This window comes from Sorex araneus, chromosome 4, assembly GCF_027595985.1.
Source record: "Sorex araneus isolate mSorAra2 chromosome 4, mSorAra2.pri, whole genome shotgun sequence".
In the NCBI taxonomy this organism is placed as follows: domain Eukaryota; kingdom Metazoa; phylum Chordata; class Mammalia; order Eulipotyphla; family Soricidae; genus Sorex; species Sorex araneus.
The window spans coordinates 141,911,184-141,932,231 of NC_073305.1; the positions used below are offsets into that span (position 1 = coordinate 141,911,184).

The 21,048-nt window shown below is 38.9% G+C and overlaps 1 protein-coding gene across 1 annotated transcript in view; it reads left to right on the forward strand.

Annotated features, from left to right (window-relative positions):
• Positions 1-21,048, forward strand: part of NT5DC1 (5'-nucleotidase domain containing 1) — a 141,167-nt gene that overhangs the window by 3,116 nt on the left and 117,003 nt on the right. The window contains exons 2-6 of the mRNA XM_055137055.1: positions 1,945-2,036; positions 3,708-3,779; positions 6,002-6,108; positions 15,454-15,533; positions 18,484-18,568. Of these exons, the coding sequence (XP_054993030.1) occupies positions 1,945-2,036; positions 3,708-3,779; positions 6,002-6,108; positions 15,454-15,533; positions 18,484-18,568 (436 nt within the window). The remainder of the gene's footprint in view (positions 1-1,944; positions 2,037-3,707; positions 3,780-6,001; positions 6,109-15,453; positions 15,534-18,483; positions 18,569-21,048) is intronic.

Genomic DNA, 21,048 nt, shown 5'->3' on the forward strand with positions numbered 1-21,048 from the left:
TAAGACTGAGGGAGTCTCTGGTAGCAAGGCTGGGAGAGGAAGGAGGCTGGCCACGAGGCCCTGTACTGAGACAGCTTCTAAGGTGATTCACCATGATCTCAGGAAACGCTCCAAGAACTGAGGCCTTAGGCCTGGCGCAGGAGTTTCAGAAGCGTTGGCTTCCCTGCTTGGTCTCGGTGCCCTGTTATCTTTGCTGTTTGCTCATTGACCCCGTCCTCTCCTATTACAGAAACTTCTCCTGCAGGTAAGGAACACTGCAGTGCTGGCTATCTCTCTTGGCAGGCTCCCTTCTTTTCTGGAAGAGAAATTACCTCAATGAAATCGCATTGCCAAGTGGGGCGTGATCCTCACTGTCCTGGGTCGTGTGAACCCTGCCTGGACCAGAGGTAGTTTCATGGGAGGTAATAACCATTAATGTTTGAAATTCATTATCCTGGTTTTCTTTATGCCACAAATATGGGAAATGCTCTTTTTTTTTTTTTAAAGTCACACGATTGATAATGATAACAGGTAGTGCTTAAATTGAGTTTACTTCTATGCCAGGCTCGACTCTAAATTCTTTTTTTTCTTTTTTTCTAAATTGTTTATATCTGTTTTTCCCAGTTTCTTGGTTCCTTTGAGGCAAGACGATGTTGTGTATTTTTTGTTGTGCATAGTTCCTGCTATCTGAATGACTTCATACATTTTTAATTCAATTTTGTTTTCTTTCTTTATGATGAAATGTAGGTCAGTGGTTTTCAGTCATTGCTGTGCTTTGTAGATGCCCAATCTAAACCCCATCCTCTCCTTTAGGCTTGAAATTTTCAGATGGTTCTGAAGTACCACCAAGTTTGAAAACTTGATAAATATACAGTGTTGATGTACTGTATGTTCATAATTAATGACATCACATCGCATTGCAGGAAAGTATGTGGGTAATGATTTTATTTAGCTTTATGACCAGGAGCATCACTGGGTGACAAGGCCACTTTGCTTTCTTGCACACTCACCCTCAGACACTCACACCCAAACCCACAATGGCAACCTTGTGCAGGCCTCTGGGTTTTTAGATCTAGGTTGCCTCTCCCCTCTCTTCACCCACTTCACTGCTACATCTTGCAGTTTCCATGTAAACCTCAGGGGATCTCTTCCCGTGCATTTCCTATGTCTCTGCCTGTCATGACATAGACAGGTATCTGTTATCATCTGTAGAGGTTTTGGTGGTGCATTGAATTTTCTTAGATATGACTCAAACCGTTGTTCTGCTTCAAGGTTAAGTGCGACTGAGGCGAGCCTCACAACACTCCCCTGCAGAAGAATGGGAGAAGCAATAATGACCATCATCCTTTGGTTAACTGCATGTTTAGTATGTAGCATTCTTTCAGAACTGGACTACAGGGCCCGAAGGAGTAGCTCAATGACTTAGAAGTCCTACCAGGCAAGCTTTGGGCCACAGCTTCAGTCCCTGGTGCCATCCGCTGCACCAGGAGGGATGCAGCAGCCCCGCTTGTACTTTGATCATCCTGCTCTCTGACCCTGCCGTCGAGAGAAGTTCTTTGCTGCTTGCAGTCGTGTGTGTGTGTGTGTGTGTGTGTGTGTGTGTGTGTGTGTGTGTGTGTTGTCCTGCCCTGAGCAAGTCTATCAGGTATTCAAGTCTGTGAAGTAAAATAGTTCATTATGTATTTGTTGATTGATTGAGCGACGGAGCCTCCCACATGTTGCTCAGGAGGCCAGAGGGTCCCACCACTGATTCTCCTCTAATTGGGCCAGCAGTTCAATGCTGTGTGGACCCTGTGATGATGCCCACGCTGGGGCCACTCTAGCCACCCCCACTGTGCTCTATGCACTGTATGGTAATGAGAATCCAACTGGGTTTGACCCATGGGATCCTAACCACTGTACTAGCTTCCAGCCCCTGAATTTTTATATTTCTTTAACATTTTTTCTTCTTCCCTTTATTTGCAGCTCATTTATAATAGCTTTGCTCAGTTCTTAGTCAAAGAGAAAGGGTATGACAAGGAACTGCTCACTGTCACTCCAGAGGATTGGGATTTCTGGTAAGTTTAACATCTTTCTGATTCTTAATTGTTGATAATGTATTAATACCTCCTCTTCTATGGAGGCAGCACAGAAATGTGAAGTTGAATGAAAGGACAAAGTACCTCTGTACTAAAGCTTTTTTTAAAAAACAAAATGAATTAAAGTTCTGTATGGTTTAAGCTCTGACTTGCTTGATTAAATCCTAAAATAAATTGAAGACATTTGTAACCAATTTGAGTATTTTTGGTGTGGTTTAAATTTATGCTTATTAAGAGTTGCAAAGGTCACTAAGAACTATTTCTAACATTTACATCTTTTTTGTTTTTTTACGTTTGCTTTGTTGCCTTTTAAACAAAGAGCTGGAGGAGAAGAGGGGGGCTGTGCTTAGATTAAGATGAACTGTTGGTTTCCTTAATTTGGGTAGGCCGTTCTCCAGCTAAGCTTCTTAGCGCTCCTCCTCCTGAGTTAAGATTCTCAAGTGCCAAAGGCTGCCTTTCTCTTTTTCCTCATAAACACCAAAGACAAGTTAAAATTCATTTTAGTCACTTTTCTGGGGTTTTGGGAGGCTCACCTGACTCCTGATAGTGTTCAGGGCACCAAATAGGATGCCAGGAATCGAACCTGGGTCTACTGCATGTAAGGCAAGTATTCTACCCGCTATACTGTTGCTCTGGTTCCTTCCTCAGTGAGCCATTTGAAAGTGTTCAGTTGACAATATTGATCCTGAAACATGTGAAAAGTATGTATGAAAAACTATAGCAGTGATTTTCTCTCATAGATTTCTCCTTTTGGTTCATCCTTTTTTTTTTTTTTTTTTTTTTGGTTTTTGGGTTACACCTGGCGATGCACAGGGGTCATTCCTGACTCTGCACTCAGGAATTACTCCTGGCAGTGCTCAGGGTACCATATGGGATGCTGGGAATCAAACCTGGGTCGGCCACATGCAAGGCAAACACCCTACCCGATGTGCTATTGCTCTAGCCCCTGGTTCATCCTTTTTGCCCTAGTCATTTTATAAAAAGGAGCTGAAACATTTAAGCTGTGAAATCTCTGACTGGAATTTTTACTGTGGACCAAACATTCTAATGCTTCTAAAGTGCCCTCCTGTTTTTTGCTTAATTTTTTTGGTGTTTGGTGGCTGTTACATCTCCTTGCTTTTTTATTCATGATATTGAATCTATACTCACCTTTCTCCCCAAATCCCACAACTCTTACTACGAAGAACCTTTCCCACAAGGCAATTTCTTGTTCTCTGATCAAAATCAAGACAAAATCTAAAGAGTATAGGAGAAACAATCGTTAAGAGCTTAGCTTGTAGAATATAAATGTGTGTGTGTGTGTGTGTGTGTGTGTGTGTGTGTGTTTTATTTGATGGCAAACATTTGCTTATTTAACAGAGACTTGTAGTGATGTTCATTTTCTTTTTCTCTGTGAGTTTGAAATTTCTTCTTTTAAGCGCTGGAGGATTTTACAAACCTAACAGGCTGTTCATTTGCCCACATAACAGTTTTCCTAATATTCTTGCTCTGTGAATATTTAATTTTAGAATTCCTAGATATTCTTATTCATTTGATCAGCATGTGAATGGGAGGATCTATTGTTAGCGTTGTGACTTTTTCAAAATACAGATTACTTTCTGTTGCTTAGCTGCCTATGTGAACTGATTGGTATACAAACTTCATTTCCAGTTGCAAGGGCTTGGCTTTGGATCTGGAAGATGGGAGCTTCATTAAACTTGCAGAAAATGGTACCGTGCTCAGGTAATAACACTTGGACATAAAGTTAAAACTTGGGCTTATATTTTTTTAAAAAATGTTTTTTAGAGAAACGCACTTACAGTGTTATTCATGGTTGAGTTTTAGACATATAATGTTCTAGCGCCATCTCCCTTGCAAGCCTGCCACCCTCATAGTCACGTTTTTAAAATTTGCTTATTGTAGTATTCACTATTAGTAGTGTACTTCCAGTGTCCTGAAATATTTTCTTTGTACTTCTCATTTACCTCTCTCCCTATGTCACTGACAATAACTGATCTCTTGCCTGTCTCTCTAGTTTCTTGCCAAAATGTCATAGTTGAAATCATACAGCAAACAGTTACTTCAGATCGACTGTGTTTATTATGGATTTAATACTCTTCCATGTCTTTTTAGGACTAGTTACTTCATTCTTCCCATGTCCCCTCCACTGAATAACATTCTATTGTTTGGGTGGATTAGAGTCTGTCTGTTATCTACCAAAGATATTTTTCTTTTTCTTCCAAAATTATCCCTTACATACATTCTCTCGTTTGATAATTATTCTCCTTTTGCATAGGACAAACTCACTCTCCAGATCTTCTCTTAAGGTGCCGCCAACTAGAACAGGATTGACCCTCATACTGACAATTATTCATTTGTATGTTTGGTGCAAGGCAAACACCCTACCTGTTGTGCTGTCGCTCCAGCTCCCCAGGGATCACTCTTGATGGGCTCGGTGACTGTATAGAGTGCCAGAGATGGTTGGCTGTATGCAAGGCAAACACCTTACCCACTGTGCAATTGCTCCAGTCCCTTGGAATTTCTAATTTAAAATTTTTGAGCAATCTCCTTACTTTCCCTAATGACTTCATTGGTTGGCATTCCCACACAGGGTTCCTTTCTTTCTACAGCCTTTCCAACATTTGTTGTTTTTATCTTTTAGATAACAGCCTTTCTCATAGATATGAGGTGATGCTATTGTTTGAATTTGCATTTCCCTGGTAATAAGTGATGCTGAGCATGTTTTCATGTGCTTCTTGGCCATATATGTGCCTTATTTGGAGAGCCATCAATTTCTTCTGCCTATTTTTGAAATTTTTCTTTATTGTTGAATTTTGTGACTTCTCCATATGTTTTTGATATTAACCCCTTGTCGGTCAGATGATACTTACGAATTTTCTCTTGTGAGTAAGATTCCCCCCCCCCCAATAGTTTCGTTTTACTGATAATTTCTTTCACTCGGCGGGGTCTTTGAATTGATGCAGCCCTGTGTTTTGCTTTTTGCTTTTGTTTCACTTACCATAGGAGTGACTCTGACCATATCTCTAATACTTATGCCTGTGTTTTCTTCTGTATATTTTATGGTTTGGGGTAATAGCGGCCTTTTAAGCCCAGAAAATAGCTACTTTCTTGTATTGCTGTTCTATGTTTTGCAACCTTTGTCTTGCTGTTACTCATTGTGTATTTAGCTAGGTTGTCCTTAGGTGGGTACATTGCTTCCCTTTCTTATCGCTCTTACTCTCCTGTTTCCTGGCTTCTGCATATCCCCTCTACCCACAGGAATTCACCCCTGCTGTGGGCCAGGAACAACTCTCTTTTTAACTCTGCTGCCCTTTTTTATTCCTCCTCTTTCTTTGCTACTGACCAGATTACTTTTCCACCCAGTCTACATTTTTTTATTCCAGTTTTCCAGAGACCCCAGACCATAGGGCAGTCATTTTGGCATGTCTTGCTTCCATTGAGACATCTTCCGTTTCTCGCCAGAAGACTAGCTGTGCCATTAGGATGAGTAGGATTGCCTCAGTGCATGCTGGCAGCACTGGATTTGTACTCATCACCTTGTGCTTATCAGGAAAGTGCCTTTAGCCTTTGAGCCATCGTTCTGGACCCTTAAGGATTGCAGTTATTTTATCTCCATAGTTATAACGATTTCTTAGAAAAGGTTTGCATGTCATATTTCTTCCCAAAAATGTTTATATGTCATAGGTCCAAAGCAGATACCACAATGTAGACCTTAGTGTGACCTGCTCTTGATCACTTGTTCATAGTCAGTGAGCTGGAGGCAGAGCTAGAGCCACCTGAGGAGCATCTCATCACATTCTAATTAAGGAGGTCACCCCATTGAAAACAAAGAAAATACAGAACATAAAACTTGGTTAGGTATAGCAGGGCCACCAGTAGCAGTGCCAGAGGAAGAGACATTCAGAGGAGCCATTGATGACTGAATGCCCCTTCTCTTCAAACAGGGCAAGCAATGGCACAAAAATGATGACTGCAGAGTCCCTGGCAGAAGAATATGGCAAGAAGGAGTGGAAACACTTCATGTCAGACACAGAGATGGCATGCCGCTCAGGTAAGTCTCACTCAGGGCAACAGTGACTTCCTTGGTTTTGGTCCCTTAACCTGTAGCCTAAGGAAGATTCTTTTTCTCCTACTGGGCAGGATGCTGTTTTCCCTTCCTGTCTGATTTCTCCTGGCACTTTGCTCTGTTCTGTTGATTGTTTTATTAATTGACTTTTTAACATGTATTTTCTCTTGAGTAAAGAATATTAGAACTTAGGGGTAAAACATTTCTTACTTCTCCATATCCTTTGTGGATGTATGTGCTCATTCTTTAATTTTATTTCTCTATTCCTTTTTTCTCGCAGTCTTCATGTCACTGTCCTCTTCTGTTTTTCAGAATTATCTGTCTTTCTTTTCATGTTTTGGGTTTTGGGCCACATCAAGTAGAGATCAGGGCTTACTCCTGGTTCTGCACTCAGAAATTACTCCTGGCAGTGTTCGGGGGACCATGTAGAATGTCGGGTGTTGAACCCAGATTGGCTGTTTGCAAGGCAAATGCCTTACCTGCTGTACTCTCTCTCTGACCCAGAAATGTCTTGCTTTATGCCATTTCTAGAATCTTTTGTTTTGTCTCTTTAAATGCTCATACACATTTTTGCACTATCTAATATGAAAAGATATTTTTCAAAAATTACTTAGTAGATATTAGGAGGTAGAGCTGCAGCTGAATGGTAGAACACTTGCCTTGTATGTGTGAGACCTTTGGTTTAGTCCCTGGTACCAAAGATGAAACAAGACAAATTGTGTACAGATAGTAGGAGACTTGGACACTCCTTTCTTCTTTTTCTTCTTCTTCTGTTTTAATCATAGTTATCAAACCATAATCTACCCATAACAAGAAGATATTTGTATGGTGCCTAAATGATGATGATGCTAGTAACTGTTATTTTCACTTATTAAAAACAGTTATATTGGGGCTGAAGAGCTAGTACAGAAGGTAAGGTGCTTGTCTTGCATGCAACTGACACTGATTCAATCCTTAGAATCTCATATGATCTCTGAACACCCAGGAGTAAAAATTTCTGAGCCAGGAATAACCCCTGAACACACTGCTGGGTGTGTCCTTAAAAATAATGGTTATAAATTTGACCACAGTTATCACAATATATCAATGTGAAAAATCCTTTGGTCATTTCCACATAACACTGCTGAACCACAGAATTTTTGCATTTCGGGGTTCCCATTTTTAAGACCACAAGTATCTTTGATTTACGCTCAAAATCAATAGGACTTCGGGGACCAAAACAGTACAGCAGTTAGGGCACATGCTTAGCACATACCTGATCTGGGTTCAACTCCAGGGACCACACAGTCCCTGGAGCATCACTGAGTGCAGCCCTGGAGCCCCCCTCAGCACTGCTGGACACTAGCTTAGGTCTCCCTGACACTGCAAGGTCAGAGCAGCATCCTCAAGCCTTTGCACTGAACCGCTGTCCTAGTTGACTAAGACTTTGAAAATGAAAATTAATCAGAAGCAGAAATGTGGTAAAAACTCAAAACACTTGGATATTACACAGCTTAATACTGAACAACTAGTGGGTCAAAGAAGAAGTTTGAGAGGAAATCAAAAGATTCCTAAAAACAAGTGAGAGTGAAGAAACATGAATTACTAGAGCATATAAGATTTGGCAAAAGCAGTTTGAAGGGGCTGGAGTGGTAAGGTGTTTACCTTGCCAACCTGAGTTCGATTCCGACATCCCATATGGTCTCCAAGCACCGCTTGAGCATTGCTGTATGTGAACCAAAAAGCAAAAAAAAAAAAAAGCAGTTTGAGAGGAAAGTTGATAGCAATGCAGTCATTAGGAAGCAAGAAAAGACCCACATAAATAAAAACAGCAGTTTAAGCAGCTAAAAAAAGACTAACAAAAGGAACCCAAAGCAAGAAGAAGGAAATAATAAAACTTAAAACAGAAATTAATAAAATGGAAGCTAAAAAAAATTCAAAAGGTCAACAAAACAAAGAGCTGATTCTTGGAAAGAATAAGCAAAATTGATAGACTATTAGCAATGCTCACAAGGAGAGAAAACTCAGGTAAACTAAATTAGAAATGAAAGGGGAGCTCTCACAATAGATGATACCAGAGAAATTCAAAGAATTATCAGAGATTACTTTGAAAATCTTTATGCAATGGGACTGGAGAACCTAGAAAAAAAGGATAATTTTCTGGACTTCTGTAGCCTCTGAAGGTTGAATCAAATGAAACAGACCACCTGAAACAGTTACTTTCAAGAGATCCTCAGCAAAATATTAGCAAATCAAATCCAACTAAACATTAAAAAGATCATACACCATGACCAAGTAGGATCCATCCCAGGGGTGCAAAGATGGTTTAATATATGCAAGCCAAACAATATAATATCAACACAAGGAAAAATAAAAATCATATGATCATATCAGTAGACTCTTGCCACTACTCTTCTATATAGTTTTAGTCTTTGCCACAGCACTTAGACAAAGAGATATTAAAGACATCATGATATTGGAAAAGAAGTCAGACTCACTTCTTGCAGATGACATGATACTATATGTGGAAATCTCTTAACACTACAAAACTCGGGGCTGGAATGATAGTACATCAGGTAGGGCATTTGCCTTGCACTCGGTCAACTCGGGTTCAATCCCTGGCATCCCAAATGGTCCCCCAAGCACTGCGAGGAGTAATCCTTGAGCATTGCTGGATGTGATAAAAAAAACAAAACAAAACAAAAAAAATTACAAAAAGCTTTTTGAAACAATAGATTTGAACAGTAAAGTGGCCAACTACAAAATTAATATGCAGAAATCCATGGCTTTCTCATATACAAATAAATAAGAGATTTTTAAAAAAAAATCCCATTCTTAGTTAAAACTTAGAAAATCAGATCCTAGGAGTCAGCTTAACTAAAGAGGGGAAGTGCTTGTAAAAAAATAAATCACTACTAAAAGAAACAAAAGGATACAAAGACATAGAAACATGTACTGTGTTCATGGGTTGAAAGGATCAATATTGTCAAAATGAAGGTGTTGACCAAAGTCCTATACAGATTCAGTCCAATCCCTATAAAAACGCCTGTTGCAGTTTTTAAAGACTTAAACGTTGTTGAAATTTACATGGAGTAGTAAACCCTCTCCTCACTCCCCGCCATGCAAATACTGAATATCCAAAGCAATCCTAGGGCAAAAGAAGATGAAAAATTCTCCTTACCCCAATTTTTAATTATACTTTAAGAGTAATGAAAAATGTGTTACTGGAGTAAAAACAGACTCTCAGGCCAATGGAATAGAATTGAATGTTCAGAGACAGATCCTCATGTTTATGGACAGTTAATCTTTGACAATGGAGCAGAAAGTCCAGTCGGAGCAAGAAAGGCCTCTTCAACGGATGCTCTGCATTATTCATCATCAGGAAAATGCAAATCGAAACAATGAGATACCATCTCACACTAGCGAGACTGGCACATACCACAGCAGCAAAACAACCAGTTTTTCCATGGATGTGGGGGGAAAGAAGTCCTCTTTCACTGCTGGGGGGAGTGTCGACTAGTCCATCCTTTTTGGAAAATAAACACTTTTCAAAAAACTAAGAATTGAGCTTCCATATGATCCAGCCATTCCATTATTGCATCAACCCCAAGGATCAAAAACTATACTCAGAAAAGACACCTGCATTCCTGTGTTCATTGCAGCATTGCTCACAATAGCCAGAATATGGAAATAACCAAGTGTTTCAGAACAGATGAGTGGATAAGGAAATTTTGGTACATATACATAGTGGAGACTAGTCAGCTATAGTAAAAGCTGATATGCAATTTGCTGCTGCATGGATGATTTAGAGAGTGTCATGTTGAGTGAAGTTAGGAGAGGACTAGAGATAATTACCTCATTCTAGCATGGGATATAAAGAAACATAGAAATAATGAATACCTAAAGTTAACAAACTGAGAACTGGACTTTAGAAGGAAGCATATCACTGCAGAGAGGCTGACGGGGAATAGGAAAATGGAAGAGAGGGACACTGGGATGGTGGTAGAGAGAAGCAAACACTAGGATGGAGGTTGATGCTGGAATGTTTTATGAATGAAACCCTGTCATTAACAGTATTCTAAATCATAGTGCCTAAGATAAAATTTAAAAAAAATTTCAATCATAGTGATTAGTTTTATATCTACATTCCCCCCTCCATTACTATAGTTTTGCAGTACATCTCCTTGACGTTAGAAAATATAATCTGAAAGTACTTCACCTTATTTCTTGTTACTATTGTGTTTGTTGCTAACAATAATAGTTTGTTGTTAAGTTTGCTGTCATTGGAGGGTGTTTCTCTCCCCCCCTTTTTTCTAATAGATGAAAATGTCAGGAAGAAAATGCTCTTGGTAAAATAAGTTAACAGGAAAAGCAGATTCTATTGAGGGTAGATAAAGAATGTTTTCAGACTTTTCAAGTCTAAATAGTGCAAGTGAAATGGGAAAATAATCTTATACAGCTGACATAGAGAACTACTGTTGCCTCTCTAGGCAATTTTAAGTCAATTCTTTTCCTCCCCTAGAAAAGCTTGGCATAGTTCAATGTCTCACTCTTATGTCCCTAAAGTCTCCAGTGATTTAAGGTGAACTATTTCCAAACTGGGAAAAGAGAATTCACTCAATTGTGTACTCACATCCCTGCCCACTAGGGGGCAGGCACTGTCTCCTGGAATCCACAGCTTCCCCTCTGTGCTTAATGTGCTCTTAAAATTTCTGAGGAGTAAGCTCCTATTACTGTCTGTTGTGACCCCAAAACAGAATATGCCGGGGCAAACAGTACAGCTTGTACAGCGAGTAGGGCATTTGCCTTGAGTGCAGCTGACTGGAGTTTGATCCCTGGCCCCCATATGGCCCCACAAGCCTTGCCAGGAGTGATTCCCGAGTGCAGAGCCTGGAGTAAGCACAGAGTACACCTGGGTATGGCCCCAAACAAACAAAATCCCCTAAGGACTATCAAGAATCCAAGACCTGGCAGAGATTCTCTGGGACCCCGTGTAAGGTTGGGTAATCCAGGGCACCTCAGAGGGTGTCGGTGACCCCGGTGCCCACCCAAACATAGCCCCGGCAGCCAAAAACTCCACACTCCATACTCCCGGCCAGACTTCGCTGCTCGGGATGAGCCTCCCTCAGAAACGAATCTGCTGAAAAATTCAGGTATGCAGGTTTCGTGACCTCCCCCCATTTCCTTATATTTCCAGAACCCAGCAGTCAGGCACACACCCCAAAGCTGGCACCCAGTTAATACTTAACTCCAGCTATATCACCTCATTAATCATTTTGGACTTCCTGGAGCAATACTCAAACATGACAAACTGATAAACCAGGAGTAGCGTAGTCCCAGGTTGGGTGGGAAATTAGTAATAGGCAGCCTATCTCAGTTAACAACATAGAAACACAGAAGGCTAAACCTGTATCAGCATCTTAGTAATTTCTTATAAAAGACTTAAAGGCTCCATGAGACATAACCGTCTTCACTGACTTTCTTCTATCATTCTATTAGCAGATTATTGATTAAAAACAATATAAAATAAATTATTGAGGGCCTACTATGGGGACAGACTTAAGGGGTGATTGAGAAAATTAGAGACGATGGTGGAGGGAAAGTGACAGTGGTGGTGTGATTGGTGTTGGAATATTAAATGCCTGTAACATCATCATGTAAACCACAGTGTTCATGTAATATGTAAGGGGAAAATAAGGAAAAAAAGAAAAACAAAGTTGAGGTTTGGGGGGGCTGGAATACAGTGGGTAGGGCATTTATTTAACTTGGGCTTGGTCCCAGGTATTCCATACTGTCCCCCCCGAGTACCTCAGGAGTGATCCCTGAGCGCAGAACCAGGAATAACCTGAGCACTACCAGGTATAGATATGTATGGCCCAAAAATAAAATGAACAAAACAAAAGTTTGGAGATGGGGACTGGATAGATAATATAGCAGCAGGCTATGATTCAATCCCTGGCACCCCTTCTAGTTCCTTAACCCCTGCCAGACTTGATCCCTGAGTGCAGAGCCAAAAGTAAGCCCTGCACATTGCCAGGTATCATCCCAAAACAAAACAAAAACTGAGAAGAAAAAGGTTCTGAGGATGATCTTGGAGTTATCTACTCTTAGTTGCATTGGTTATGGAAACGTGTGCATTATTTCTGTACTTTGACCATATAGATGGCACATCAGAGAGGTTTGTTTCTGCAAAATAATAAATGAGAGCTAATGCCTTTTTAAAATGTTTTATTAATGTAGAGAAATATCGAAGAGATATGAGTCGCCTGTGATTCCACAACCCAGGTACTTGAAAAAATAATGTGAAAATAGGGTTAGAAAAGTTAAAATGAATATAAAAGGACATAAAATTAAAGTTATGATCTCCAATCCCTATCTTGAAGAATTTCCTTTACCCTTGCTTTTTATTCATATCTTATTGTTGTAGTTAACACAACATATTTACAATCATGTTAACAACCATGGACTTTATATACAGTTACCACCCCTTCCTATCACCAAAATTCCCAGGACCCTCCACCAATGCCCTAATGTTAACTGTTAAAAGACCTCTTGACCCTGCCTAGGCTTATTTTTAAGTATAATAAAATGAAGCCTGTGTTTTCTGTGCCTACTCTGTTTTAATTCAGATTTCAGATTTTCTTCCACTGTCACATAGATGTATCTTATCCTTTTTAAAATGCTGGCTTTTAAGTGCCTGCAATTATGATTTTATGTGGGCTTCAACATTTTCACACATGCAGATAGGTACCTGCTGGGTTCACGGACCAGCAATTGAGAAACACTGTGTGCTTTGACAAAATAAGTTCCCTTGTGGCAGAGAGTTTTGTTATGTCTGGTGTGTGAATTTTGAACATTTTATACAAGTCTGCAGTGACATTTTTTTAGAGGTTTTTTTTTTTCATCTTTGTAAACATATGCACTATCAATTACTACAAGTACAATAAATTGCTCAAAGAATATGCAGGTTTAAAATTTTAATAAATACTGACACGACCTTTGTTTTCAGGAACTCCAGTTGATTTTTTAAGTGAAGTTTCCTCCTATATTATATGTTTTCATCCTTAGCTTTAAATGAGTTGTAAGGTGCATTCCCTCCCAGTATATTTAAAGGAAAATTGAAATGATGAAGGTAAACTTTTAAGAACAATTGATTTAAATCCTTTCCAAGGGATTGGTCTCACATCAGTATGGTATTTCTTACCAGTTGATTTCCAGAGAGCAAGTCCTTTTGTTATCCCCTGGCCCCCTTTGATAAATTATGCAAAAGCGATTTTGGTATATTATAGATCACAAGGGGTTTGAAGCCAGATAGCATTGGATCTTTTTTTTTTTTGTCACACCTGGCCATGCACAGGAGTTACTCCTGGCGGTGCTCAGGCGATCATATGGGATGCTGGGATTCAAACCCAACTTGGATGCGTGCAAGGCAGATGCCCTACCTGCTGTGCTATTGCTCCAGCCCCCTAGCATTGGGTCATATTGAGTCTGCTACTGGCAGGATAAAGTAATCCTTTTTTTTCAAAATTTTTATTTTGAAAATAAAAATTTTCAAGCTGCACATCTGTCGACTTTCTCCTTTTTATTTTTTTATTTTTTTGCTTTTTTTTTTGGGTCACACCCAGCGATGCTCAGGGGTTACTCCTGGCTCTGCACTCAGGAATTACTCCTGGCGGTGCTTGGGGGACCATATGGGATGCCGGGGATCGAACCCGGGTCGGCCGCATGCAAGGCAAACGCCCTACCCGCTGTGCTATCGCTCTGGCCCCAACTTTCTCCTTTTTAAATGAAGATAATTGTACTTGGGTTTACTTGATATTAATTACTTGATAATGCCAGTGTATAATACTTGGATATGGAAAAGAGAGTGAGAACTTAGTTAACATCACATTAACTTATGTTAACGTTAATTATTCTCTTTTTCTCCTTCATTCGTATGTCTTTGTTATGTTGTCTCTGAGTATGGTAAGTACTGTTGGTAGCCAGTTGTTGGAGAACAGTTTTGTTGTATGCCAAACTCTATAATCATAAAAAACACTTGGTCTTGATTCAGAGGTTTGTTCTGTAGAACTGAAGTCACTCCATTCACAGTGAGCTATTTGTACTCTTAGAAGATGGAGGGTCCGAGTTTACATTCCTGGAATTTTGGTCTTGGCAAATGGATTGATCCAGTCAAGTCAAGCTGAAAAAGTCTTGTTTTGACACAATGTACATTTGGTGACTGTCAGCCTCTTACATTATGGGTGGGTGGTCTCTGAGCCTTTCTACTTAGAACCCTCTGTTGTTTATTTGATTTGAATCCAACCAAGACTATAATGATCAGTATTTGAACTCCTGAACTGAATTACACCTATAAATAGACTCCACTTACTGATTTTGTTTGCTTCCTCTTTGTATTGAGTTCTCTAGAAAGGGTTTCCCTAAAGCAAAATGGGTACTCCTGATCTGATAGGTTCCCTAAAGCAAAATGGGTACTCCTGATCTGATAGGAAGAAGAATACTGGAGAGGGGAAGAGAAGGCAAGGGGAATAAAGGGACTGCATTCTACTGGGATTTTTGAGGGAAATACTTCAGAGTTAACTAATTCAGGTTATAGCAAGTTGGGCCATTTTTTGTGCTTGAGGTAGGTTGATGGTACTTGTACAGCTGAGATGAGTCAAACAAGGTCCAAAAGGGTGTGACATTGTCAAAAGTATCTGCCCAGGGACAGCAGATAACTTATGACCAAGGCATAACTTATACCAAGGCAATGCCCAAGTTTAATTCTTCCCTAAGGCCAGTTAGAGAAATCAAGACCCTCATCTCTCTGAGATCCCAAAGTGTGCCTGTCCTATATTCCTGAGCCTTTCAAAGATATATATGAAAGTGTATATATATATATATCAAAGTATATATATACATATACACTATGACCTTATATCTTGTGATTTTTAAAAAATTATTGTTATCACTAAGGTTGTCATATTGAACTGAAATTTGTGACAGTTTATAAAATTGAAAAAAAAAACAATTTTTTGTATTGTGGTTCTGTGGGTGGAAAACCATCACAGAAAGAGAAAGGCACAATTGCACTGAACTTTTTCTTTTGGGTTGTTTCAAAATTCAGGGACATTGTTACCATAAATTGTGGCGTTTTCATAATCCATTTTATATTTGAATCATAATCTTTTTACATTTTTCAAGTAATTTAATGTTCTTAAAAAATGAGAATATCATGTTTTAACTTTTTAATAATGGCCTTATAGCTTAAATCTTTAAAAGATGATGCTGCTTCAGCCAGGTTTCTGTGTATTTCATATAAACAAAATGTTAACTTACCTTACTTTATTTTTTTTTTTTTTTTTTTTTTAGGAAAATACTATTTTTATGATAACTACTTTGATCTACCAGGAGCACTTCTATGTGCCAGAGTTGTGGACACTTTAACAAAGGTGAGTGAGGGTATGTCTTTTAGAAATTGTGATATGTATTTAGTCATAAATCAGAGGGCTTGATGAATTAATTTTAGTTGTATGTTGATTTTTATATGGCGCTTACTCCTAGCGCAAGGATAGCTCGTATTGGTGCTCAGGGGAACCATGTGGGGTGTGGGGCAGCAAACCTGGGTCTACCACATGCAAAGCAACGGCCTTACCCACGGTGCTCTCTGTCAGTTTTCTCTTCATAATTCCAGAGAAAGAAAGTTTAGATTTGATAAAATATTTTTACTAAAGAAGAAAATTGGAATTTGGTAAAATATTTTTGGAAAATCAATGGTCATAGGCCATTTTATGCAGGGCAATAAACCTACTATCCAGTAGGGGGTGCAGAAGCATAGAAGAAGATGCATAATTTAGATTTGGAAAAAATTAGATTCATGGTTTCATTAGGAGAATAAAATTAAAAGTAAAGATGATTAAAGTAGTTCTATATATACTTAGAATGAGATGGCTATTTTAAGTTCATCATTTTGTGATTAAATTTAATGCATATGTACCTTTGTATACGATTGAGATTGATTATCAGTTGAGATTGATTTCTGATCAACAGTTTATACTTAGACCTATAAAAACTATGTTCTATTTTAGCATCATAAAAACCAGTTCTATGTTAGCATCACTTTTGTATTTGTTGTCTTTTTATTTTATTTATTTATTTATTTATTTATTTATTTATTTATTTATTTATTTATTGCTATTTGGGTCACACCTGGCGATGCACAGGGGTCACTCCTGGCTCTGCACTCAGGAATTACCCCTGGCGGTGCTCAGGGGACCATATGGGATGCTGGTAATCGAACCCGGTTCGGGCCGCATGCAAGGCAACCGCCCTACCTGCTGTGCTATTGCTCCAGCCCCTGTTGTCTTTTTAAATCATGATGATTATGTTAATGAGTAACATAGGTTATGGTTTATTTTTAATCAGAACTACAATGGTGTGAAAAAGAATTGAGCAATACTGATTTTTTTTTGTCAGTTTTTATTAACATTAGAATCATTTTCTTACTAATAATATTCAGACAGATGTGTCCATCTTTAAATGTTTCTGAGGTACAATTGCATTGAGCTCTTTCTGTTGGGTTGTTAACAATTTGAAAATTTGGAATTTTTAAAATCTTTCCTGTAGAGATTTGCTGCTGTTTCATAATGGAAATATAGGTGAAGGTGCCCTGAATTTTAAGTAGTCAGCTTTGGAGACTTTTGAAACCCTTAAAAAACTTCATTTTTAGGGGCTGGAGTGATAGCATAGCGGGTAGGGCGTTTGCCTTGCACGCGGCTGACCCTGGTTCAAATCCCAGTATCCCATATGGTCCCCTGAGCACCGCCAGGGGTGATTCCTGAGTGCAGAGCCAGGAGTAACCCCCGTGCATCGCCAGGTGTGACCCAAAAACCAAAAAAAAAAAAAAAAAAAAAACCTTCATTTTTAAAAGGGTTGCTCTTTCACTGTTGGTGGGAATGCCGACTGGTCCAGCCTTTCTGGAAAACAATATGGACAGTCCTTTCCATATAACCCCGCAATACCACTTCTGGGAATATATCCTGAGGATGCAAAAAAGCACAGTAGAAATGACATCTGTACCTATATATTTATTGCAGCACTGTTCACAGTAGCCAAAATCTGGAAACAAGCCGAGTGCCCTAAAACAGATGACTGGTTAAAGAAAGTTTGGTACATCTACACAATGGAATACTATGCAGCTGTCAAGAGAGATGAGGTCATAAAATTTGCTTATAAATGGATAGACATGGAGAATATCATGCTAAGTGAAATGAGTCAGAAAGAGAGGGACAGATAGAAAGACTGCACTCATTTGTGGAGTATAGAATAACATCACATGAGGGTGACATCCAAGGACAGTAGATACAAGGGCCAGGAGGACAGCTGGAAGCCTGCTTCATGAGCGGAGGAGAGAAGGCAGATGGGATAGAGAAGGGATCACTAAGAAAATGATGGCTGGAGTAATCCGTCGGGATGGGAGATGTGTGCCAAAATTAGATAATGGACCAAACATGATGACCTCTCAGTGTTCGTGCTGCAAACCACAATGCCCCAAAGTAGAGAGAGAGAGAGAGTGGGGGGAATATTGTCTGCCATGGAGGCAGGGGGAGGGTGGGAAAGGGGGGTATACTGGGGATATTGGTGGTGGGGAATGTGCACTGGTGGAGGGATGGGTGTGTGATCATTGTGTGATTGTAACACAAACATGAAAGCTTGTAACTATCTCATGGTAATTCAATAAAATTTAAAAAATAATAAAGGCAAATTATAGATTTTAACCTAAATTTTTTTTTCATTCTTTTAGCAGTGTTGATGCTCTAGTACATTATGTGACATATTCTATTATCTTGGGAGCTACAGCCTTGTAAATTTACTCATGTGTTTAAAATAGTCTGTTATTTTTAGACATTAGGAGAATTTTACTTTCTTTTGTGGTATATGAACTACATTATATTTAGTCATGTGTATCTTTGTAATAGTTATCGTCACAGAAGATTTTCTAGAATCATAGTTCAAAGAATGAAAGTTTATTAGTTTTAGTTTTATTTTTATTTATTTATTTTTTTTGCTTTTTGGGTCACACCCAGCGATGCTCAGGGGTTACTCCTGACTTTGCACTCAGGAATTACTCCTGGCGGTGCTAGGGGGACCATATGGGATGCCGAGGATCGAAATTGGGTCAGCCGCGTGCAAGGCAAACACCCTACCCGCTGTGCTATCGCTCCGGCCTCAGAAAGTTTATTAGTTTTAGGTTTCTAAATTACAAGTCATTCTTTTATATATTATGTATTTTGTATATTTTATATATTTATATACACTGATATATAGCTGTTTCTCAGCTATTTTCTATTTTGCTTAAAAAGAAAATTAGTGCATTTGTTATATTTGAAATTTTTCTTTTAGCACAACAATGGCCAAAAAACATTTGACTTTTGGAAGGACATAGTTGCTGCTATACAACACAATTATAAAATGTCAGCTTTTAAGGGTGAGTAATATGAAAACAGATTTTTTAGGAAATGTTTATTAAATGCTTTGTATTTAATAAATTACTTAGAGAGTATCTGTTTTACTTTTTCTTAATGAGGATTTAATCTGATTGTAAATTTTGCTGTAAAGTATAAAGAGCTTAAATTTGAAAGGTTCTTTTATTCTTGACTTTCCATTACTCTAATGACCAATGTTCCAAACAGGGTTATCTTCTACATGCCTGCCAATTAGATTGTTCGTTGTGTTTTCCAGAAATTTCCACTTTGCCATTTCCTGTCTTAGGAATTAGACTTGGTGTCATCTGTAATCACTAGTATAGTAGTTACAGGCAGGTAGGAGAAGTGAAAATTCCATTCTTGGGGTTTAAATAAGAGGACTGACTGATCCAGGATGGAGATATAACCTTAGCTCCAGGCTAGGATCTGACAATTCTGCCCGTAGATTTGCTTGGGTTAAGCACAAATACTGTCACTGTCACTGTCATCCTGTTGCTCATCGATTTGCTCGTCTGGGCACCAGTAACATCTCCATTGTGAGACTTGTTACTGTTTTTGGCATATCGAATACGCCACGGGTAGCTTGCCAGGCTCTGCATTGCGGGCAGGATACTTTAGGTAGCTTGCCGAGCTCTCCGAGAGGGATGGAAGAATTGAACCCAAGTTGGCCGCATACAAGGCAAACTCCCTACCCGCTGTGCTAAATACAATGAAGCACAAATTATTTCTAAGCCCTAGGGACTTGAACCAGATTATTCTGATTGTTAGATGCTCAAGAGCAGTGTTTTTCCTTTTAGAAAAATACTGCCATTTGATTGACATTTAAAAAAAACTTGCCTTTTAGTGTAATTTAAGTCATAAAAATAATTCTAAATCATAAAAATAATTTATGATTTGAAAAGCATGTCAGAGCAGTACACAGTTACTGTAATATTTGCTCAAACTTCATGTTTCTCTGCCACCTGCTTTTGTTGAAGAGAATCATTGTTTCCTGGTGACTGTCTCCCTCTTCTGTGCCCAATCCCCAGATCTGGCTCAGGGTCCCATATACTTATGGCGGGGGGTGGGGGGAGTGTCTTTGCATAGTCTACACTAAGTCCTCGGTGTGTGAAAATTCCTCTCTGAGGGAGCATCCTTGATAACTGTAAAATCTACCACTGCATTAATTGCTTTACTTTTTATTTACCTTTTATTGTGTTGTTTTTTTTTTTGGCTTTTTGGGTCACACCGGGCGATGCACAGGGGTTACTCCTGGCTCTGCACTCAGGAATTACCCCTGGCGGTGCCCAGGGGACCATATGGGATGCTGGGATTTGAACCCGGGTCGGCCGCGTGCAAGGCAAACGCCCTACCCACTGTGCTATCTCTCCAGCCCCTTTATTTACCTTTTAAATGAAAATCTCTAGAAGAATAATTGAGTACAACAAGTAGCTGCTGTTGAATAAATTTAGCATAAAAGTCTGTTTATTGATGTTATTACACTGTAAATAAGTAGATAAAACATTTCATGCTTTAATAAGTGAGGCACTGCTTAAAAGTTTTAAACAGTAATATAAAAAATACAGTACAGAGCATAAATAAATAATGTCCTTTCCTTTCTAGTCAGATATTAAAAACATTGGCGTTAGTTTTAATTTCACTGGAATAGATGGCACAATATCCCACTGTATTATTAACCCACAAAATCATATTACTTAAGTTAGTAAGGAATTAGGGAAAACCCGGTCACTTTTGTATTGAATGAAAGGCAGGCATCTAGTTCCGAATTGTAAAGGGTATTTAGAAAGCTAAACTGTAGTCACAGGAACTTGTGAAAAGATTCATGACTAAAGCACCTTATTTAGATTAATATTAATTTAACAAATACATTTTAATGTATCATTTTGATTCTTGTGAAAGCTGTAAAAAGCTGATAGACACCTTATTTTTGGGCAGACCTTAATGAAACGTCAGAACCATATAGGCCTTATGGTTATTACAGTATCAGAAATATCTTTGGGTCTTCAGTGTCTTTTAAATTCGAATGTTCAGATACTTAAGTTCTTTCATGATTTATGATGCCTCCTCAACATTTCCTAGAATCTTTCCTCAGTTGTTAGAATCAGGCTTATTTTAAATGGATAATGCCAAGTTTCTGATAGCAAATGTAGCAATTTAAAGCATCACATTTCAGTGCTTTTAAATATTATTTTATTTATTTACTTCTTACTTATTTTTATTTATTAGCTGGACTTTCGTGGTGAAGCTCGCATGTATTTATTTACTTATTTACGTTTGCCTTTTGAACTACTCCTGGCAGTGCTGGGGGCCGCTTCGGTGGCCGGTTTCGAACTCGGGCTTCCCTCATGCGGAGTCTGCTCTCAGCCTGTTGTGCCCCTCCTGGTGAAACCCGTAAAGACTGAAGGAATTCACAGAAAAATTTAAAGAGTCTTTGGATTACTTTAGGGAAATTTGAGAGGGACTTCATGTATTTATCACTGAT